Below are 22,694 nucleotides of genomic sequence, written 5' to 3' on the forward strand. Positions count from 1 at the left end.
CCCACGCTGTCTCTGGATAATCAGTGATGGTAGCGCGGATAATGCGTGCATCTCCGGCCCCTAGGGACACCGACGCCAGAGCTCGGTTTGAGATGGGTTTCTGAGTAAGTGTGTGTGCTCCCTCCCACAGAAATGCACCAGTGCCGGAGCGACGAGTACAGCTGCAGCTCTGGGATGTGCATCCGCTCATCCTGGGTGTGTGATGGGGACAACGACTGCAGGGACTGGTCCGACGAAGCCAACTGTACCGGTCAGTATTTTTCTGCTCTCCCTTCATAGCACCTGTGTGTGTGTGTGTGTGTGTGTGTGTGTGTGTGTGTACGCGCACTGCTTAGCCCGGCAGCCCGACGCGATCGTAGACCCGAGGGTCTAAGAAATAGACCCCTTTAGCCATTTCTTAGCTAGCCATTTCAGCTAGCCATCAGCCAGCTGCATGCTTTGCAAACAGCTAGACTGATGAGCTTGTGCTAAAAGGAAAACCAGGGCGCCTGGGTGGCTCAGTGGGTTAAAGCCTCTGCCTTTGGCTCAGGTCATGATCCCAGGGTCCTGGGATCGAGCCCTGCATCGGGCTCTATGCTCTACAGAGAGCTTCCACCTCTCTCTCTTTCTCTGCCCGCCTCTCTGCCTACTTGTGATCTCTGTTTGTCAAATAAATAAATAAAATCTTAAAAAAATAAATAAATAAAAGAAAAACTGACATCCTGCTTCTTCACTGAGAAGGTCTTGCTGTGAAAAAAGCATTCATTGAACTAAACAAGTGTCCTGAGTGGTATAATCGCTTCCCATCTGGCTCAAGCTTATTGCTTCAGGATCAGTGATACACGGTTTATAGACTGGCGCCTCGCCTGGGGACCACATGTTGATCAGGGGGAACCAGGCCCCCCACGGGACAAAGAGTCTGAGGCGGGATTTGATCCCAGGACCCTAAGATCATGACCTGAGCCGAAGGCAGAGGCTTAACCCACTGAGCCACCCAGGTGCCCCTCGATTGGGCAGTTTACACAACGATTTCTCTGAGTTCATTTTCGTTTTGAGGTGACCTTCTATGACCTTCAGGAGTAAATGGATCTCAAATGCCATATCATCCCACAGGATGATTTGTGATGTTACCGAGTTCTATCCCCTTATGAACTTAACCTAAACTTGCCTCCCTTGTCCTTTCTGGGGCAGTCTCAGTGTCTGCACCTCCACCTCTCGAAGGACTGCGGGAAAAGGCTTCTCTCCAAATGGCCTGCAGGAGGAGGAAAAGCCAGGGTCCAGAAAGGAACTGCTGTCAGCCCAGGAACCATAGAGTGCTGTTTGGAAGTGTTGGGCCTGGGTGGATAATTGGTTAATAAATTAGAGGAGTGCACTTGGGCATTTCAGTTTAGTAAATTGCAAAATGATTGAACACCTTGTTAGCATAACCACATTAGTCAGTTTTGTGTGTTTCAGCAGCATGTGCTGCTCCTCCGGGATGAATTATCAACTCCTGTCTGTGGGAGGGTTTGTCCGAGATTCCTGATTTTCTCTCCGATTTTTATCTTATTTATTTATTTTTTTGACAGGGCTATCTGGGGAAAATGTAACGTGCTTGCGCCTCCCCTGTTCCCTTTTTCCAGTGACCGTTCTTCCAGATCTATTAAAGACGATTTTCCTTCCCCATCATCTCAAAATAATTGGCGGTCAGCTGTGAGCTTCTTAGGATATGTGGCGTGTCCCCTCGTTTCCTGGTCTGATCGCCTAAGTCACCTGCAAAGCCAGAGAAGATCAGTCCAGGTCGGCAGACTTCCTGTTGGCCTCCGCTCGCATGCATGGTCTTTGTTCTTCTCTGTCCTGCTTTTGGTTTTCCGGGGACTGAGTTTTCTTTATTCCCTTCTCCCCACCTCCCTGCATGGATTTTGAGCTTAAACATTTGATTTCTGTTCTTTCAGCGGTTACGCTCAAGACACCCTGTGTGTCTTTCTTTGTGTGGTAACGTTGCCCTCCCCTAGACCTGCCGGGACTTGAGAACAGACTCCAAAAATACTTGGTATTTTAGCTGTATATTTTAAGAACACTAACATTCATCACTGTTATTCTATCTCATTAACCATTTACCTTTACTTCTTGTACCTGACATCTCCCTCCCGGGTACATCTTTCTGTTTCTTGCAACAGGAGTCCACAAATAGTAAGCTCTTTCAAGATTTTGTTTCCATAAACGTGTCTTTATTTCACTCTCAATCCTGAATTCAGATGGATCTGGGTTTCTCGGTTTGTAGTAATTTTCCTTTAAATGTTTTTTTTTTTTTTTAAAGATTTTATTTATTGGACAGACAGGGATCACAAGTAGGCAGAGAAGCAGGTAGAGAGAAAGAGAGAGAGAGAGAGAGGGAGAGGAGGAAGCAGGCTCCCTGCTGAGCAGAGAATCCGATGCAGGGCTCCATCCCAGGACCCTGAGATCATGACCTGAGCCGAAGGCAGAGGCTTTAACCCACTGAGCCACCCAGGCGCCCTTCCTTTAAATGTTTTGATGGGATTATTCTGTTTCCTTCTGGCCTCTTCTGTGTTGATTTGATTTCTCCCAGCAGGTGATCTTGTTCAATCAGACGTTTTCTCCCCAGGTATCTGTTTGTTTGTTCTTGTTAGGCGTTTTCCTTAAGCAAAATTATCTTTATTCAGCCTGCTCTTGAGTCTTGTTTTCTTTCTAGAGGCTGAGGATTTGTTTTTCACCAATTCTGGGGAATCACAGGTGGGATCTTTTCAACTCTATTTGCTATTTTCTCTGGTCTCGTCTTTAGTGCTTACTCTCGGGTCTGTCGGGCTGTGTCCTTCTGCCATTCATGCTTCCTGGTTTTGTATTTGCCGCCTTTTCATGACTCTGTGCTACCATCTGAGTTACTTCCTCAGTCTTCTCTTCCAGTTCAACAATTCTCTTTCTAGCTGAATCTAATGGGCTGTTCCACACATCCCCTGAGCTATGCTTATTTCCACGACTATATTTTTTGTATCTAGAATTTCCATCTGGTTCTTTTTCATAGTCTGCCTTTTATTTTTCAAGGCCCCTTCTTTATGCTTTATGTTATTCTTTCTGTGTCACTCATCCTTCAGGTTGAATTGATAGTCGCATTTTCTCTCCCCCCGTTCGTTTCTTCCTGGTCCAGCCCTTGGAAATCAATGTGGTAGCGCTTTCGTACCATGTGAATTCATTCATCTCTTCTGCCCCACTTATATTTGGTCAATGCTTCTGATCAAGTTTTCCAGAGGGTCTTGTTGAGTCAAGGAAGATCTGTCCAAGTCAGAGAGTTAGGTGTAGGATAATGGCCTCTATGAGAAATCCGACCCTCTGATTTTATGGTCATTTACCCCACTAGCCCATCCAGGTACAATGATTCCTGCCACATGGAGGATTCTTCTTTTTCTCCCCCCATTCTTTAGTCTGTATTAAAGTTAGTCTCTTCCCTCCTTGTAATTAAAAGAAAAAGGTGGTAATTGAACATGTATTATGGTAATTAAGACACTCCATGTCAGAGAGCTAGTAAGTTACTCAGAAGTTGGGGAAAATTCAGAAAAAGAGACTGTGTTAAGAATCCCATTCATAACAGGCCACTTACATGAAATTTTACCAAACTGATTAGTCTTTCAGAACTCAGCTTCAGTGATAGATTTTTGGAGATCTCAGACGTGCCTCCCAGAATGGTCATTTGGAAACTCCATCAACACTCCGAAATTGTTTTCAATTAAAAAGGAAAGGCATAAGCTGAATAATAACAAGTAGCTCACCAGGGCAGTGAGTTTAGGCGACAGTATATTTTATGAACATGAGCAAGGCTTTGCTGAGGAGTATCTTCAAGGGCTGTCAGACTTGTAAAACCAACAGGTCAGAAGTTTTCCAGGCAGTGGCTGTTACTGGTACAAAAACTCACATACTGTGCAACATACCCATACTCCTCTTATCAGAGATAGAAGTATATTTTAAAAAGATGTTTAGTGGATTCCGAGTGTCAAAGGTTGTAAAATATCGAAACTTCCTCTAGACCTGTTTGCACACTATACCTATAGCCTTGGTCTTCAGAGAGATGAGAAGACAGCAGGTAATGGAACACCACTTGTTTGAAAGTGGTTTGAAAAATCACTTTCTTTGCTTTTCAGACTGCTGCACAAAATAGCCTCAAATTGTAGAAATTCTAGAGGGCATTTTTGCCCTCTAGAATTTTGCCAATCCTTGAGTAACAATTGCCAATCATCTTGATCAAATTAAATAACTGTAGTATGCACTCAGTAACCCACTTTTGTTGGTTCTGCCTTGTCTGTTGCAAAGACATCCTGTTCGCACAGTTAAGCTAACAAAGAGCCCATCCATCTTGGTTGTATTATTTTATGTCAGTGGTAAACAAGGCCAGACCTGACTTCCATTCAGCCGTGAACAGACACAAATAGCTTTCTGTTTTAGCACAGGAAGGGGAAACCCGACGGAGAGTAAGTGCTGGTTGGATTTGAGACAGTTACTCTGCATTCGAACTAGTCTTTAAGCAGGGTTTTGAGATGTTTCTTAAGGACTTCCAGGTGGCCTCTGCCCATGTATGCAAACAAGGCTGTCGGTTTGTAACAATGGCACCGTTTCACTTGTGTCTTTTTCTTCTAATGATTGTAGCAGACACCATATGTCGTAGGCTGGGGGATGTCACTCCTGACGGTCGAGAGAGTTAGATAAGGCGAGGAGATTCTGGGACCTTCCTGTGTGAGTTTGAATAAGTCTTCTGTGCTCTCTGGATCTGAGGTTTTCCACATTTGAAATTGGGTCATTTATTGAGAATTACAAGATCACAGCCTGTCCGAGCTTACAAGGGTCCTTATAAGGAGGACCTTTGAGGCCCCCAAAGAGTGGCTGGACCAGGTCTAGAGCAGATCTCTGGGGCCCACACCACCTCTCCTTGTCGCACAGAATTTGGATGAGTGAGTGGGTTGATGAGAGAAGATAAAGCTGCAAGACAGAGCTGACCAGGAGCCACACAGGCTTTGGACTTGGAGGGGGCCAGCGTCCTTATTTAATTATCTTTGCAAATGTGGGCAAGTTTCTTAATCTCTCTAAACCCTATTTCTTAATTTTTTTTTTTTTCATTTTTTAAAAAACTGATTTTCTTTATTTGAGAGAGCGTGTGAGAGAGAGCACAAGAGTATGGGGAGAGGCAGAGGGAGAAGCAGATTCCCCACTGAGCAGAAAGCCTCACTCAGGGCTCGATCCCAGGACTCTGAGATCACGCCCTGAGCCCAGGGCAGACGCTTCACCGACCGAGCCACCCCGGCGCCCCTCTAAGGCTGTTTCTTTGTGAATGGGGACTAACCCTCAAGTCGTAGGTGGTGGCGAACCGTGAATGATTCTTTTAAAACCTGTGTGTCTAGGCTTGTGTAGCTTCACAGACTTACAGAGTCAAGGGATTTCCTTGATCAGGAGGCTGTATCCTACTGCCCTCAGGGCAACCCAGGTGCCTAGCTCCTGGCCAGGGAGGAACTCTGGCACTCCGGGCTGTCCCGCCCGTATTACCCAGCGCCGTCTCTCTCTGGTCAGCTCCTTGGCAGTTGGTGGGGGAGCGGGGGCGAGGGCGGCATTGACGCTTTCTCTCCTCTCTCTTGTTGACAGCCATCTATCACACCTGTGAGGCCTCCAACTTCCAGTGCCACAACGGACACTGTATCCCCCAGCGGTGGGCGTGCGACGGTGACACGGATTGCCAGGATGGTTCCGATGAGGACCCAGTGAACTGTGGTAAATGCCCACGCTTTGGCCTCTCCCGGGAGCGTCCCTCGTATCTGCCGTCCCGGAAGAGAGGCAACAGATGGGCCAGGGAATGGGGTACTGTTCTCCTGCACCCAGGTCCACACGGACAACCAAACATGCCTTCATGGCTCTCTGTGGCTCTGCTATAGGGTGTCGAGGGGGTGCGTAGTGTCGTCCTCACCGGCAGGCAGGCTGTTGTGCCTCGCTGCCTTTCCCTAACAACTTTGAAGCAAAGAAACGGAAACCAGTTCATGCACCCAGAGTGCTAAACACCGTCCGCACCTACAGATAGGACCAGGGTTCCGTGGAAATTAACCATCTGTTTCTGTATCAGTCGCATGTGTTATGACTCAGAGTCCTCTGTTACGGTCCTGTGGGAATGTGGCTCACCGCCCCAAAGGCAGGACTCTTTCAGCATAACCGATTTCAGAGAGAACTCTGAGGTGGTCATTTCCCTTCACAAAGTAGCTGCCACACAAACACGATTTGTAAAATTCTGCTTTATGCCAAATATCTTTAAGGTCCTCTGTCATTACCCTTTTTCTTTAACGTCTGTAGGAAGAGAATCCCTGTGTTTCTCCTCTGCTCGCATAGTGCTTCCAACACTTTGTGGCCACGGTGTGTTTTCCACACCACGTAATCCTTCAGCACCAGCTGGGGGTCCTCCAGCTAACGCAGGCCTTACGCCATCTTCCTTGGATGGCGTCTCTCTCACAGGAGGTGGGCGCGGTCCCCAGCACTGCCCCCCAACTCACATGCCGGTCACCAGCCTCGAGTTGTCCCCCGTGCCTCTGACTGACCACCTGTACATCCGGGTCCCCTTTCTTGGGTTCAGTGATTTACTAGAATGTCTCACAGAACGCAGGGAAACACGTCTCCTCGTTTGTTAGAAAAGGATGCAGTAGAGGATAGAATGAACGTTCCAATGGAGGGGATGGGTAGGGCAAGGTATGGGGAAGCGTTGTGGGGCTTCCGTGCCTTCTCCAGACCTGCAGCTCTCCCAGCATCTCTGAGGTCAACAACCCGGAAGCTCTCTGAGCCCCAAGCTTTTAAGATTTTTATAGTGACTTTATCGCCTGGGTCTGGCTGATCATTTCCTCAGTCTCCATCCCTCGCCCCTTCCTGGAGGATCTGAGGTTGGTTTCAAAGTTCCAAGCCTCTAATCATGGAATGGTTTTTCTGGTGACCAGCCCCTACCCAAAAGCTGTGCAGGAGCCCACCCAGATTTGCCCCATTAGAACACAAGACACTTCTGTCTCCTACGGAATTACAAGGGTTTCAAGAGCTCTGTGCCAGTAGCCAGGGTCAGAGACCAGTGTGTATTTCCTGTTACTTACACCGTATTTCCAGATCTTCGTGGGATTGTAGGCTTTGTCGGCATGTTGTACACCTGTTGCCCTCATGTCAGCGTCTTAAAGATGCTTGCCTTGATCTCTGTTTTTCTAGACTCAGCATTTTCACGACAGACGCATCTTCACTTCCTGTTTCTCTGGCTCACTTAGTTGCTTCCTGGTCAGGCATTTGAGTGTTTTTAGTTTTACACTAACACGCATCATAAAATTAATCCATTTCTTTGGAAACAAAGGCTTATATTTCCTTGACGATCCTTCCTAGGACATGTTCTTGGTATGGCACTGCTGGCTCAGCGGTCCTCATGGACCTCAGTGATTCTCATGAAGTGTCCCCAGACTGCGTTTCTAAGCAGTGATACCCAAAGCGTCTACCAGTAGCGTCATGTCTATTTCCCCAAATCTCCCTTGAGCTTGCATTTTATTTTTTTAGCTGTTTCCACTGATTGAACAAACAGGAGTTTGTCTCATATAATTTTAATTTTACACTTTTTTTAAAAAGCTGTTATTCTTAGAGACATTAGATATTTCCCCGACTCATGACACTCATTTACTGTTTTCTGTTTGATGTCCTTTGAGTAATTTCCCCTTCCATGATGACTTTTTATGGGGCGAAAACACATTTTCTTGCCTTATAGCTGACTCTCTTGGAACCGTTCTCCTGAGAGTTGGGTTTTCAGTGGCCATGCCTGACCTGCTAGAATTTACTTTGAAGCCTAACATTGGGCAGTTGCTTTGCATTCAGGAGAAAGGGTTACCTCAGGCTAAGAATTGTCCTCTAAGTGCGAAACCCAAGATTCTCAACATTTCTAGGACGTCCTTTCTCCAAAAGGGCTTTGGTTTAGCGTTCCTGAAGAATTAAGAATGGTGATTTATGAGAGCTTTAAAAGACCAGGATTTATAATCAGGATTCATATCCCCCCTCCTTTTTTTTTTTAAATCACTGAATCTTTCCTTAAAAATATATATTCATGAGTAGACAACATGTTTTCATGGTTCAAAATGGAAACAAAGTATCAGGAGGAGTATAGTAAACATTTTTCTCCCCATCTGGCAAATTCTGACCCTGTTCCACATAGGAAATTATGGTTGTGTACCCTTTTGGGATATTTTTGTGCATATGTGCAAACTTACATGTGCTGTGTATTCTTGTTCTCTTTTATACAAGTAGTCTGCTATGCATGTTTTTTGTACCTTGTTTTTTTTTTTTTCATACAACTGTGTACGCAGGACACATTTTTTACAGAGCGCTTCCTCAGTGCCTTTATGACAGTCCTCGTGTTCCGTGTACAGTAAGGCATTACAGAGTTCCCATGGGTGGATACGTAGGTGGTTTTCCATGCGTTCAAAGAGCATTGCAGTGAACAAATTGTATTTATGATATTTTTCACTTTTGCGGGTAGGTTACACGTTTACGATGGCATTGCTGGGCTCCGTGTGCACACGTCGGTACCTGTGGCCACGAGTACCAGTCCCCACCTTCCTTAGGGGTGGTGCAGCTTTCTACCTAAATGACGCAGGCAAGGGGCTGCCTGTTTCCTCTCCGTCATCTTCTCCCCTTGTCGAATTGCATTTCAGAGAAGAAGTGCAATGGATTCCGCTGCCCGAATGGCACGTGCATCCCGTCCAGCAAGCACTGCGACGGCCTGCGGGATTGCTCGGATGGCGCGGACGAGCAGCACTGTGGTGAGCCCTCTCCCTGCCCCGGGGAAACTCGTATATTGGAATGAATTGTTGCATTTCCTTGGTGTGTGCTGGTGGTTAGCTTTTTTTTCTTTTTAAGATTTTATATATTTATTTGACAGAGAGAGATCACAAGTAAGCATAGGGGCACCTATGTGGGTGGGGCATCAGGCTCCCTGCCGAGCGGAGATCCTGATGTGGGGCTCAATCCCAGGACTCTGAGATCACGACCTGAGCCAAAGGCAGACACTTAACGCACTGAGCCAGCCAGGTGCCCCACTGGTGGTTTGCTTTTAACCAGAGCTCATGCAGGACTCTGAGAGGCTCATGGTGGCAGGGCACTGTGGTTTGGGGGAAGAGGAGCAGGGATGCGGCGGGGGAGGTAGCGGTGGGGATAGGGAGGTAGCAGTGGGGTCATCGTGGAATGGGTCATAGCTTGGTGAACGCTATTGTTCAATCGCAGTACATTGCAGTAGTCGACCCATCGTTTTGAACTGAACACTTACTTCTATTTCATTGGTGTTATTAGCGTTGCTGGGGTAACATTTTTGACTAGGTGATTCTTTTATCCCAGTTTCCTCTAGACTCACAGAGGTTGTCTTGGGTCAGTGGTGCTCCTCTGTGAGTCTACTATGCTTGGGTTCCCCCCTCCCTACCCCCAGATCCAGATGTAATCCGTCTGGAGCGTGGCCTGGGCGTTGGGATGTTTTTTTAAGGGCTGCAGGTGATGGTGATGGACAGGGGTTGGCAGGCTGGCCTGTGGGGAAAACCCTGCCTGCCTGGGTGTACGCTGTTCTAGGGCATGAAGTTTTCTTTAAACACGGTCACAACCTGTTCACGGGTCATCTCTGACCGCTTGCACGCTAGAGCGTCCGTGGGGTGTAGTTGTAGCAGAGCCCGTAGGACTTGCACACCCTGGAGAATCTGCTCCCTACACGTGTCAGTCACCATTCTCTGGAGAAGTAGAACCCATAGGTGTGTATCTCTAGGGAGAGATTTATTTTCAGGAATCCGTTCCTGCAGTGATGAAGGCTCACAAGTCCAAATCTTCAGAGCAGGCCGGCAGGCTGGAGACCCAGGGGCAGGCTGATGTCGCAGTTCGAGTCCAAAGGCCATCTTCTGGCCGTGTCCTGGATGGCCTTTTGTCTGTGCCCAAGTGCCTTGGGTCTCTTCTTTGAAGGACCGGACCCTGTCGGATCAGGGTCCCCTGATGACCTCATTTAACCTTTATTACCTCTTTAAAGGCCCTGTCTCCAAATGCAGTTACCCTGGGGGTTAGGGCCTTAACATATGAATTTTTAGGGATAGGATTCAGTCCCTAACTCTGGTCCTTTATAGGAAAAGTAGTAGAGAGCCAGTATTCTGACTAGCGATTGAGATCGTGAGCACTTACGGCAGGCGGGTCTGGCTGTCAGTTTGGGTTGGCTCCGCTCCCGTGAGCTGGGTGCTCTTGGATACTCAATGCTGCCACCCCCTCTGTTCTCATTGTGACAATGGGACAGCAAAATCCCTCATAACCTCGTCTCGAGAGTTCAGTGATGAACTTCCGGGTCAGGCGCTGTCGCTCAGGGCTCGGCACACAGCACGTACCCAGTGAATGGTGGCTACCAGGGCACCTTCGCTCAGAGCTCACGAGTCCCCTCCACCCCCCAAGTCCCAGGTGCTCATGGCCTTCTCCCGGCCCCCGACCCCTTTCAGAGCCCCTGTGCACGCGCTTCATGGACTTCGTGTGCAAAAACCGCCAGCAATGCCTGTTCCACTCCATGGTGTGTGATGGGATCGTCCAGTGCCGCGACGGCTCCGACGAGGATGCGGCGTTCGCAGGATGCTGTGAGTGGGGCGGGGAGGGGCCGGAGGCTCCGGCGACACTGTGAGGGGCTGGGCCGCTCTCCTTCAGGGGTCTTGCTTGACCATCCAGTCTGGCCCTTTCTGAGAAAGACTTACCTTGGTTGCTTCAGAACTACTGCTCTTTGGTGGTTGGTGTCCGTATAAGTGGAAGGTGTGGAAGGACCAGGGTCTTGGCCCAGATAGCCCCTTCTCCGACTGGCCTTTCCCGTGCACCAGTCCCTCTGTAGTGCCCTTGCCTGGCTGTGGGGTTCTTCCCAGCACTGGTTACCACTTGGCACCCCATGCATTTAGTGGATCGCCTGTCTTTCCTGGCTGGAACGTGGCTTCACGAGAGCAGGGCCTTTGTCTCGTGCACTGCTCTAGCCCTGCTTCTAAAACGACCCTGCCTGTGGTAGCGACTTGTACTGGTCTGCTTGGGCCGCCATCACCAAACACTGCAGCCCGGGTGGCTAAAACAACAGAACTGCCTTTTCCTACAGTTCTGGAGACCACAAGCTTAAGGTCAAGATGTCGCAGCATCGGTTCTTCTGTGTCCCCGTCTTCGGCTTGCTCACAGCTGCCTTCTTTCTCCCTCAGTGTCCCCTCTCTGCCTGTCTGTGTCTTGCTTTCCTTTTCTTATAAGAACACCAGTCCTATTGGATTAGGGCCCACCCTAATGACCACATTGAACTTAATCACCTCTTTGAAGACCCTGTTTCCAAATATAGTCACTTTCTGAGCTACAGGGGGTTAGGATTTCAACTGGTTTTTACCATCAGGGAACCCTGTAGCTGGCTTGTCTCTTGGTGGAGGACAGTTTGCTTTTTCCTCTTGTTTCTAAGCAGAGCCCCACGTTGAGCTCTTCAGTATGGTAGTAACCTGGAATTTACGGATGCTTGTTCCTTATCTAGCCCAAGACCCCGAGTTCCACAAGGTCTGTGATGAGTTCAGTTTCCAGTGCCAGAATGGAGTGTGCATCAGCTTGATTTGGAAATGCGACGGCATGGATGACTGCGGTGACTACTCCGACGAAGCCAGCTGCGGTAAGATCTCGGCTCTTCGGCCTGTTGTCCCTAATCTCCGGGTCACACTGACTGACGCCTATGGTTAAGGAGGCCGTTTTCAGCCCCACTCCTGTGCAGCCTTGGCCTTCTCCTTCCTCAGCACTGGTTCCTGCTAGCTCTCGAATCGCTGTGTAAGGAGTTGAGTCTTGAGGTGGCAGCCCGCCTCTAGTCGGTGTTGGGGGACGATTATGCTGGTTCCTTTTCTTTCCCCCTTCGGGAAGTTCGCATGATGTCTAAGAAATATGGAAGAGGAATTACGGTAAATCTTTTGGAATGTGCTTCCCCCTCCTCTCCTAAAAGTTACAAATTTCACAACTTTACGGAGTCCTTGTCCCTGTTGGGTTAGAGTCCGTAGTCACATCAGTCCTTTGGTAAAGGTCAAAATGAAAAAGTTGGGTATTATTTGTAGAACCAGGAGCGTGGCTCGGAGATGTACTGAGTTGGGATCTGGGAAGACGGGCTTGGGTCCAGGAAGCTGCCTTCCCCGGATCTGGTAGGGTTGTGCAGGCTGCCCCGGGAGTTGGGCCTTGAGGAGGCTGTGTCTGTCTGGTCGGCATGTATGTTCACGCGGGTGCAGGGCAAATTGACTGATGGTGTGGTTCATCTCCCCAGAAAACCCCACAGAAGCCCCGAACTGCTCCCGCTACTTCCAGTTCCAGTGTGAGAATGGCCACTGCATCCCCAACAGGTGGAAATGTGACAGGGAGAACGACTGTGGCGACTGGTCTGATGAGAGGGACTGCGGAGGTGAGGGGTCCTGGGTCAGCCCGTAACCAGGACACGCCAGCACACGGGGCCCTCTTTCCACCCAGAATTGAATTTGGTCTCCTTGGTGCCAGGCTAATTCAGAGATTTAGGAGGCATAACTCTGAGTTCTTTTCTACCCACTCCCACTAATTTAAAGCAGCGTGGTTGGTTTCTCCTGTTCCGAAGGGCCCACGTGCCATATTTTATAGGCCACGGTGAACACTCTGGAAACCGGCAACTCCAGGCGTGGCCTGCAGACCAGCAGCCTCCACACCTGCTTGGGGCTTGTAAGAAATGCAGTCTCCGGGGCACCTGGGTGGCTCAGTGGGTTAAAGCCTCTGCCTTCAGCTCAGGTCATGATCCCGGGGTCCTGGGATCGGGCCCCACATTGGGCTCTCTGCTCAGCAGGGAGCCTTACTTTCCTCTCTCTCTCTGCCTGCCTCTCTGCCTACTTGTGATCTCTGTCAAATAAATAAATAGAATCTTTAAAAAAAAAAAAAAAAAAAAGAAAGAAATGCAGTCTCCGACCCCACCCCAGGCCCCCCTTCTGAGTCAGAATCTGCCTTGTATCAGATTTCTAGGTGATACGGGGGCCCTGTTGCACCTGAGGAGCACGGGTGTGGACCACATACTCGTTACTTTGCTTTTGGGTGTTCTCCTCTCTGAACTAGGTCTTAGGGGAGCTGCTGTGGGGTTGTAACCAGCAGAGTGCGTAGCCTCAGTGGGAGTTCTTCCGTCTACCCTGCCCGTTGAGTCACCTTCCTTCCATCAGCCTGCAAAAGCATCGAGGTCCTGTTGCGCCCCTGCAAAAGCAAACTCATTCAAATGTTAGCCCAAGTCAGAGAAGAGAGGTTAGGTGAATCTGCTCCAAAAAAGGGAGGAGGTTGCAGTCTATTCTGAGACCCCATTATAAATGATTTTTCGATGAGCCGCTATTCCGAACCGTGCCTGGCACTGGCCTCCCCGGGCTGGAGCAGCTCAAACAGGAAGTCCACGCTAAGTCTGGGACACATTTTGGTTTCAGATTGAACGTCTTGTAACACTTGGGTGGTGTTGTTTTCTTGTGTTTTGCTCAGATTCACATATTCTTCCGTCGCCCACTCCCGGGCCCTCCACGTGTCTCCCCAATTACTACCGCTGCAGCAGCGGGGCGTGCGTGATGGACAGCTGGGTGTGCGATGGGTACCGGGATTGCGCAGACGGCTCGGATGAGGAAGGCTGCCCCTCGCCTGGTGAGTGCTGGCCCTCCCGCTCCCGTGGCACCTGCCTTTGTGGAGCAAACCTTCCAGGGGGATGTCCTGGGCACAGCGGGGCCAGGCTCAGTGCGCCCCCTGCCTTCTGGAACCCTGGGCTCTGGGGCCGCGGGCTGCTTCTCACCCCCAGAGCCGGGAGACCTGGGGCACTCAGAGCTGCAGGGTCGCCTCTCCTCTAACTGCCTTCTCATCTTCCTGCACGAAAAGGCCAGCTGCCCTGCTTTCCACCCTGGCTGCGGCTGGGCCACCTTTGCCTCCTTCTCCACAGGAAATTACGATGGGAATTATAGGGGAAATGTTTGGCTGTGTGTTAAACTCTCAAGGGGGAGAGCCTGATTTTCCTCTTGGCTGGTTAGCGGCCGTCCTGCTAAAGGAGGGGAGGCACTGCCATCTAGTGGCCAGACCCAGAAAGGCATCTGATGGCATGGGCTGTAACCATGTTGCCCGAGGCAGGAGTCAACCCAGAGACCCCCGACTAGTGCCTTCCCTTAACTGTAGGCAGAACAGAGGTAAGGGTGCTGAGTCCTTTCCAGCATGGGATTCTGTTTCAGACGCGCTTAGAGTAAGAGAGGAGACAGTAGTTCTCTATATTTGCAGATCCTTTTCCTAGCAAATTTCTAGGTCAGCAATCATTTTCCTCCTTTAAAACAAATTCATCTCGTTGCTTCACTGTGTGAAATCATCAGTGGTTTTCTCTTGTCCAGAAGAGACATCCCAGCCCTTGAGTCCTGTTTTCAGGGTCCTTCCTTACCTGCCTTTACTTGGCACATCTGCCAAGCCGGGCTGCTCGTCCTGTCTGGACAGACCTGCTTCTTCTCCGTCGATACTCCCTCAGCAGAGTTTCTGTCTTATCAGAGACCCCCGTCCTCTCTGACTTTGCCCTCCCACTTGCCCCGCTCTGTGAATCCCACTGTCCATCGCAGCAGACAGAAGCATGGATTTTGTAGCTAAAAGAAACCTTGATATGTCACTAGTGTTTATCAAAGTACGGAACAGAGACCACCATAATGGAATCCCTTGGGGGTGTTTGTGAGAATTACAGAATTAGGATTTCTGTGTGGAGCTCGGGAGCTCGCCATGTGGCTGCTGGGTTCACTGGAGTGTGAGATTCCTGCTTGCGCCAAGGGCACCGTCATCTGCCCTCCCAAGCCCACCACCACGGAAAGTTTATGGAGTCCTGTCATTGGCACTGATCTTTTTTTTTTTTTTTTTAAGATTTTTAATTTATTTATTTGACAGAGAGAGAGAGAGAGAGATCACAAGTAGTCAGAGAGCCAGGCAGAGAGAGAGAGAAAAGGGGAAGCAGGCTCCCCGCTGAGCAGAGAGCCCAATGTGGGGCTCGATCCCAAGACCTGAGATCGTGACCTGAGCTGAAGGCAGAGGCTTAACCTACCGAGCCACCCAGGTGCCCCATGATCTCTTTCACAGTCTCATACTTACCTGTTGTCCTTTGGATTCTTCACTGCGATCTGCCGTGTGCTGCTGCCTGATCATCTCATGCCTGGGAATCTTTGTTTTCCAAGCGATTCTACGGACCTCGTGTTTTGGGATCATGCCACACACTACTTGGAATCCCCCACTGTACTTATGACAATAATAGGCAAATAGTATCCTATAAATGCTTCTCACATTAAAACAAATTATAAAGAAAATTGTTATATCTCTGTTCTTGGCCCCCTAAGACCACCTGTCTGTTTAGTGATTGGATTCTCCTCTGAAAATTGCCTTTGGGTTGTTAAAACTTCTGAGCAGGGTATTAACACGCTCTAGCAAATTCTGCTTAATGCAGAGAGCAGATTTCTATTTCCATCTTTCCCTCAGCTTCTGTGATTTCTTTTGTATGTATGTCACCAGTGCAAATTAACTTGGGTTGTCTCCAGCTCTCGGATCTGGTTTCTGCACTGCGAGTCTCCTCACTGGTCTCCGGGCCCTATGCCTCTCCCCTTTACAGTTTACCTTCTGAGAGGTCGCATACGGATGCTTGATCATGCCTTTCCCAGTCTGGAACCTTCTGGCAGCCCCCTAGTGTGTAAGCATCAGTGCTGTGATGTGCCTTGTCTTGGCTTTCTCACCTGATTTTTTATCACTTTTCCCCGTGTACCCTGTTTCAGCAGAAGGGTTCTAGGCGTAGGAGATGTCCCTTGGAAATTCTGGTTAAAACCATGGGACACGCACAGTATCCCCAAATTAGTCATTGGTCCTTGCTGTTTCATTTGGTAACTCAGGCTATTGTGTGGCATCTGCTAATGCTGTCCCCCTCTCTATAGCTTCTGGGGGTCACTTTCTGCAAGGTCACCCTATCAGTGATTTCTCAGCCCCAGAGTTTTTTTGGCGGGTATCCCTTCTACCAGCGCAGGTCCTCCTCTCTGGGCCCCATGTTGTCCAGGCCCACTGCCTGACACACCCCCGCCCCCAGGCCTTCACTGCCCTCCTTGGGACTCCCTTTGCCTTTCTCCGGTTTGGAGTTGCTGTTTCCTGGGTCTTGTGTCTTGCTTTTCTTGGTTTGCTCCCTTGTGTTGTTGGAGCGTACCCTCCAGTAGGTTTTGTCCAGTGACTATAGGGGCACAGAGACCAGGGACATGGAGAGGACAGCCTTCAATGTGTTTGTCTCCCGAGTTTGCTGCCTGGGGTTTGTGCTTATGGCTCTCTGTGCCTGGGCCACACGTGTCTTGGCAGGATGTGGCTTCTCCATTCTAAGGACGTGGTTGACTTCTCTCACGTTGGAGAGCCCGTTTTCTGTATTCCAGATTCCTCTACCTCATCCTTCCTTTCCCTCTCTCCCTCTCTCTCTTTTTAATCCCATTTTTTGGTAGATCACATTTTCCAGAAGGTTCCCTGGGAAAGAGAACGTGGGGAGCATCGTTGACATCTTGCTTTTCTGAAAGTGGTTTTCTTCTGTCTTCATCTGTGAGTGATGGTGATCTGGTCTGGATGGATGGTTGATCTGGGTTTGGAATTCTAGGTTGTCGGTAATTCTCCTTCAGAATTTTGAAGGCGATACTCCACTGTCAACCAAGCAGCTTCTCTTTCTTCCTGGAACTCTCGTCATTCCTACATTAGATCTACTGCTGCGGTCCTGTCACCTTATTTTTTAATTGATCTCTTTTTTTCCCCCCTTCTATGTCCTGGAAGATTCAGCTCTATCTTCCAGCTCTGCTCCCTAGTTTTCCATTACAGTTACCATGGTTTTAATCTTAGGAGCTTTGACTTTCCAGTACTCTTCTTTTTTCATGGCATCCTGTCCTTTTTTTCATGCAGAAATAATATTCCTCTGAGCATATCAAGGATATTTATGTTTGAGGTTTTCTTCTTACAGAGTCTCTGTTGCCTCCAGATGTTCTTTTTTTCAGGGAAAGGGTCTGTGCTCATTGCTGTCTTTCATGTCAAAGGTTTTCCCCAGATAATCCTGGGTTGCTTGCTTGTGTTGAAGGGTGGGGACAAAAACACAAGAGATTGTGCCCACGGGTAGGTGTGTCAGCTTTGAGTTTCATGGTCAGGTTGGTTGCTGGGGAACTTGATCTGGTTTGCTTGAGGATTTGTTCCCCAGGCTGGTCAGTTTCCCTAGAAAAGATTTTTACAATCCCCTGCCTAAGGAATAAAGGTGTCCTTGCCAGAGCTTATGAGGACGGGGATCAGGGTCCTCCCATTCAGCAATCTGTGGGTTTAACCCCTTCTCTTCAGTATGGCATTCTTGCTGGTCACTGGGCCCGTCTAACCAGCCCTTTTTATCCTCCATGTGACAGGCCTCCAGGCTTCTGTAGGGGTGGCGTTTGGAGCGACCATCGTGGGGGGTGGTGGGTAGGGGCGAAGCACGTAGGGAATCTTCTGCTGCTCAAACACTCTTCAGTTTGTTCCCTTCCTGCCTTTCTCCCTCCTTTCTGCCAGTTCACAGATACCATTTTCCAGCTTTTTGAAGATTCTCTGATTTTATAGGTTCTTTGCTTTTTGACGTGATAGGATGGGGTCCAGCCTCTTCTGGTCCCTACTTACCCCATCTATGTCCCAGCTTCCAGAATCAGACGGCTGTGTCTGGTCGATCCACCTTCCCTACCCAGAGCTCACAGTGGCCTCCAGGCCCTTTCACCGTTCCAAGAGTGCCATGGCCCCATCACCATTCCAGCAGCACTGTGATTTCCCAGATCTCCCTGCTGCATTGAGTTGGTTGCTCCTGATGACCAGTCCCCTCACTACTCAAAAGTGAACTTTCAAAACCTTTTCTTCCAGCAAATGTCACGGCTGCCTCTGTTCCCACTCACCATGGGCACTGTGACCGATTTGAATTCGAGTGCCGCCAACCAAAGAAGTGTATCCCAAACTGGAAACGCTGTGACGGCCACCAAGATTGCCAAGATGGCCAGGACGAGGCCAACTGTCGTGAGTAATTTCCGAGGAGTTCACTGCTCAGGGAGGATTTCTGGAGAATAGGAGAAGACCCCATTGCTCCTGCTTGTTTCTCATAATAACCTTGGGACTTGGGGATTATCTCCATTTTAGAGATGGGAAAATCACCTTCAGAGATCACCTTTTCAGTGTCAGCCCGGGATATTTATTTAGTAGTTGTTTTTTGTTTTTCCTTGTTTGTTTTGTTTGTTTTTGTTTTGTTTTTGCACAAGGTTGTGATCTTTTCATCATGCCACATTTCAAAGTTCTTATCCTGGAATACTCTGAAATAACAGAGGGAAAAGAGAGAGTAGGGTAAAATTCAGATGGATCTTTGGGACCTCAAAATAACAGGACAGATCGATCCCACATTTCCCAAACTCATAGTAGGAACATTTCAGCCAGATAAGTAACTGCACAGTAAGATGAACACTGAACATAATTAACAGAGGAAATGAAATAGGATCCTCCTCCTGGGTGAGATTAATTGGCATTCTTTAAATAAGTTTCTTTAACCTGTTCCAAATCAGCCTTATTTATGACGACATTGCCTGGTTAAGGTCTTAAAATCAAGATGTGCTCTATCTCCAGTGTTCCTCCATCCATTAATCAGGGAGCCGTATCAGAAAAGGAAATGAGATTAACATGGCAGCAATTCTTCCTGGAGAAGCTGGCCCCTGAGGGCCGCCACGTTCTCTTCCAAGTGCCTATTAATCACCTGTTTAATTATCAGCTTAAGGATTTTCAGAGATTAATAACAACCATATTCTCCATTTCTAAAACCTGTGTTTTCCCACTTCAAAAAACATCGAGGCATGTTTCATAAAGAAACCTCAAACACCCACCAACTTTACTACTCACCTGTTGTTTAGATCTATTTTACTGTGTGGAATAATTCTGGGAGGGAGATCTTGGTATTTTCTGAAACAATGCCTTGCACAGAGTTTCTCCCTGAGCCTTCCGTATGAAATGACCCCTGCCCATCATTCTGTTACTATTCCTCTCTTCATGTTTCTTTGTCATTTTTAATCACTATCTAAAACCACAGATTTATTTAATTGTTTGCTGTTTCTCTCAATAGCAAGTAAGCTCTGTGAGGGTAGACCCTTTCTTGTCCACATCACCATATTCTTAGCATCGTCAACAGTACCTGATTCGTGGTAGGCCCTCCGTGTCTATTCCCTGGATGGGCAGATGATTGAGAAGATGGGTGGTTGGATAGATGGATGGCTGGGTGGGCTAGTGGGTGAATGGGTGGGTCGATGAATAATGAAGGGGGAGATGGATGGATGGGTGTTTCGATGGGGGGGTGGGTGATAATGGGTGGCTGGTTGAATGGATGGGTTAAGTGGGTGAATGGGTGGGTAGATTTGTGGATAGACAGGAGGATGAATTCCATCCTGGTTTTCTTATACTAGTGAGTCTCCAACGTTTTCTCAATGCTCTAGTGCAATCTTATTTATTTATTTGTAACCAAGCCGCCGCCCCCCACCTCCCCAAGGCAAACCAATTTCAGCTCAGCATGTCACCGAGCTCTCTAATACAATGATTTTCCAGGAGATGAGGGATTGTAGTTTGTGAAAAGCTTCCCATTTCCTTTCTTTCATTGACAATTGCTATACTAGAGAGCTCTTTCAAAAGTGTATTTAATTGAAGTCTGTGCCTCCACTCCTAATGCCGTGCAAAGTCTTAATTCTTCCTTCATGTGAGCCCTCGCTGCTTGAGAACAGTTGTTAAAACATTGCACCCCACCCGGACCCCCTGTATCTTTTCATTTCTGGGATCGCATCTCTGGATCCATTATCCCTTCCTGTTGGCCGTGCTGGTTCTCTCACGAAAACACGGCACCGTTTCTTGGCCTGCGCCCCAGTGAGCGATGCCGGCGCATCGCCGGGGAGCCTGTAAATCACTCTGTCTTCTTTCCATCATTTGACCCCAAAGCTCTTCCCTTCCCTGGAGGCAGATTCCCGTGCTCCTGTCAGATAAGGAGGCGTCCCAGCGCCACCAAGGGGTTACCGGTCCTCATTCCCAGAGGCGTATTTTGAATGAGAAGCTGATGAGCACAGACCACTTCCCCTGAACACGCTCGGCCGTTACCACAACGCGCCGTCCCCTCTGTTGCAGCCACACACAGCACCCTGACATGTACGAGCAGGGAGTTCAAGTGTGAGGACGGCGAGGCGTGCATCGTGCTCTCCGAGCGCTGTGATGGCTTCCTGGACTGCTCGGACGAGAGCGACGAGCGGGCCTGCAGCGGTGAGTGCCACCCCTGGGGCCCTTGTGAACCTTGTGAGCCTTTCCTCAGTCTTCAGGGGAAGCCACTTCTTGCCCAGTTTTGCAGCGCCCGGTGAAGGGAGGCTCGTCTTGCCTCTGAGGTAGCTGGGCCTCATCTCTGTGAGGGAAGCGCTGGTCTTGGATTTGTTTTCTGTGACAGCCCACCTCGTGCGGGTGCATCCCTGATCCCAGAGCCTCAGGCTTTGTGGCGGGGTCAAGGCAGTCCTCTGTCTGGAGGGCCTTTAGTAATTGTCCTAGTCTTCTGGAAATGCTGTTAACAGAACCCCACAGACTGAAGGGCTTATGAACAACAGAAACTTCTCTCAGTTCTAGAGGCTGGAAGCCCGAGACCAGAGCACCAGCAGATTCCGCGACTGGTGAGGGCCTGCTTCCTCGTTCATAGACAGCCGGCTTCCCTGTGTCCTCCTGCAGCGGAAGGGTTGGGGGAGCTCTCTAGGGTCGCTTTTATGAGGACACTGATCTCATTCATGAGACTCCATCCTTATGACCTGATCACCTCCCAAAGGCCCCACTTCCTAACCCCATCATGCTGGGGATTGGGTTTCAGCATTTGAATTTGGGGGACACCCACATTCAGTCTGTCGCAGTAATGGAGCCTGCTAGGACGTCTTCCCTGGACCTGTAGAATTCCCTCTTGAGGAAGCAGGCTTATCTCTGTGTAGACAAGGAAGAGAAATGCAAGGGAAATGCTGGGACTGGAAATTTAGGAGACCCTGGGCAATGTCATATAGAAAGGTTTGAACTCTTTTTTTTTTTTTTTCTGGATTCTGACCATGGCCTAATAACCTAGATCATGGTAGATCTGCCTAAACATCACGGGACCTCTAAGGATTTCTGAGATCCCACTTTCTTTCTCTTTCCCCCTTCATGTCTCTAGACGAACTAACTGTATACAAAGTACAGAATCTTCAGTGGACGGCTGACTTCTCTGGGGATGTCACGTTGACCTGGACGCGGCCCAAGAAAATGCCTTCTGCTGCTTGTGTATATAACGTCTACTACAGGTGGGTCCCATCTTGGCCACGAGAGAAGAAAACAGTGTTCTTACCAGTCTCGGACATTTTGCAAACTCTCGTGGTGCGCACAGAGCGGCTCTTCCTTAACTGAGCCTGGGCATCCCCTGTGAGCCCGCGCTGCTCTGATGTGACGGTGTCCTTCTTCTCTTGGCCAGGATGGTTGGAGAGGGCATCTGGAAGACCGTGGAGACGCACAGCAATAAAACCAACACCATATTAAAAGTCTTGAAACCAGACACCACGTATCAGGTCAAAGTGCAGGTCCAGTGCCTCAGCAAAGTGCATAACACCAACGACTTTGTGACTCTGCGGACGCCAGAAGGACGTAAGTGTTCTTAGTTTCTGTTGATGGCGTGTGCAGGACTTTCTGTGGGATTTGCAGAGAGTTTCCCAAGGATACTCAGGAGTGTGGGAGCCTAATGACATGGGCTGCATATATACAGAAGAACTAAGCCACGGTCTGACGTGTGCCCCGCCTGCCTCGCATTCTGGAAGAGAGGAAAGGTTTATCGAGGTGAAGACTAAGCTTACAGCCTTTACTGGGGGACTGGTCCCAGTGCTGGCTCTGGATTCTTTCTAGTCTTTGTTTCAATCTCAGGGATGTTCCTCCCATTTACCAGTATGCAGATGGGTTTTAACCCTGAGTTGACTCTTTCCTAGTGCCAGACGCCCCGCAAAATCTCCAGCTGTCACTCCACAGGGAAGAGGAAGGCGTGATTGTAGCCAACTGGATTCCTCCCACCCACTCCCATGGCCTCATTCGAGAGTACATTGTAAGTAACTTTAGGAGCGGCGCACCATGTGTATCCGGGTGAGCGGCTCTCTGGGTCTGCCAGGGCAGGGCCGTGTTCTGAATGGCTAGGACTTGATTTGGTATTGCCGGGTAAATGGTCCACCCATCGGAACATTTTGCATCTTTCCCTCTCTCCTCCTGCCTCCTTGTAAGGTATCAGGATGTCCCAGACGATCGATTACCTTACTAATAATTTTTTCTTTTCACTTTAGGTGGAATACAGCAGGAGTGGTTCCAAGATGTGGGCCTCCCAGAGGGCTGCTAGTAACTTTACGGAAATAAAGAATTTACAGGTCAACGCTCCATACACCGTCAGAGTGAGTGTCAGCCCCCGTCTCAGCCAGCTGGGCGGTCTCCACACAGGAGAGCGCCAGGCTGACCTTTACGAGATAGGTGCTGGTAGTCCGCTGAACACCTACCCCCTTGCCCTGGGGGCTTATCATCGTTTCAGTCTCTTATTGCCCTGGGGGCTTATCATCGTTTCATCATCGTTTCATCATCGTTTCAGTCTCTTTTTTTTTTTTTTTAAAGATTTTATTTATTTATTT

At 49.0% G+C, this 22,694-nt stretch overlaps 1 protein-coding gene across 2 annotated transcripts in view; it reads left to right on the forward strand.

Moving 5' to 3' along the window:
• Positions 1-22,694, forward strand: part of SORL1 (sortilin related receptor 1) — a 150,900-nt gene that overhangs the window by 103,115 nt on the left and 25,091 nt on the right. For both annotated transcript variants that reach the window (XM_059183472.1, XM_059183473.1), the window contains exons 25-37: positions 131-250; positions 5,602-5,727; positions 8,667-8,774; positions 10,470-10,601; positions 11,510-11,641; positions 12,275-12,409; positions 13,486-13,641; positions 17,887-18,036; positions 20,167-20,298; positions 21,215-21,341; positions 21,509-21,678; positions 22,014-22,126; positions 22,359-22,463. In XM_059183472.1, coding sequence (XP_059039455.1) covers positions 131-250; positions 5,602-5,727; positions 8,667-8,774; positions 10,470-10,601; positions 11,510-11,641; positions 12,275-12,409; positions 13,486-13,641; positions 17,887-18,036; positions 20,167-20,298; positions 21,215-21,341; positions 21,509-21,678; positions 22,014-22,126; positions 22,359-22,463 — 1,706 coding nt within the window. The remainder of the gene's footprint in view (positions 1-130; positions 251-5,601; positions 5,728-8,666; positions 8,775-10,469; positions 10,602-11,509; positions 11,642-12,274; positions 12,410-13,485; positions 13,642-17,886; positions 18,037-20,166; positions 20,299-21,214; positions 21,342-21,508; positions 21,679-22,013; positions 22,127-22,358; positions 22,464-22,694) is intronic.

The sequence above is a fragment of the Mustela lutreola genome, chromosome 1 (genome assembly GCF_030435805.1).
Source record: "Mustela lutreola isolate mMusLut2 chromosome 1, mMusLut2.pri, whole genome shotgun sequence".
NCBI lineage: Eukaryota > Metazoa > Chordata > Mammalia > Carnivora > Mustelidae > Mustela > Mustela lutreola.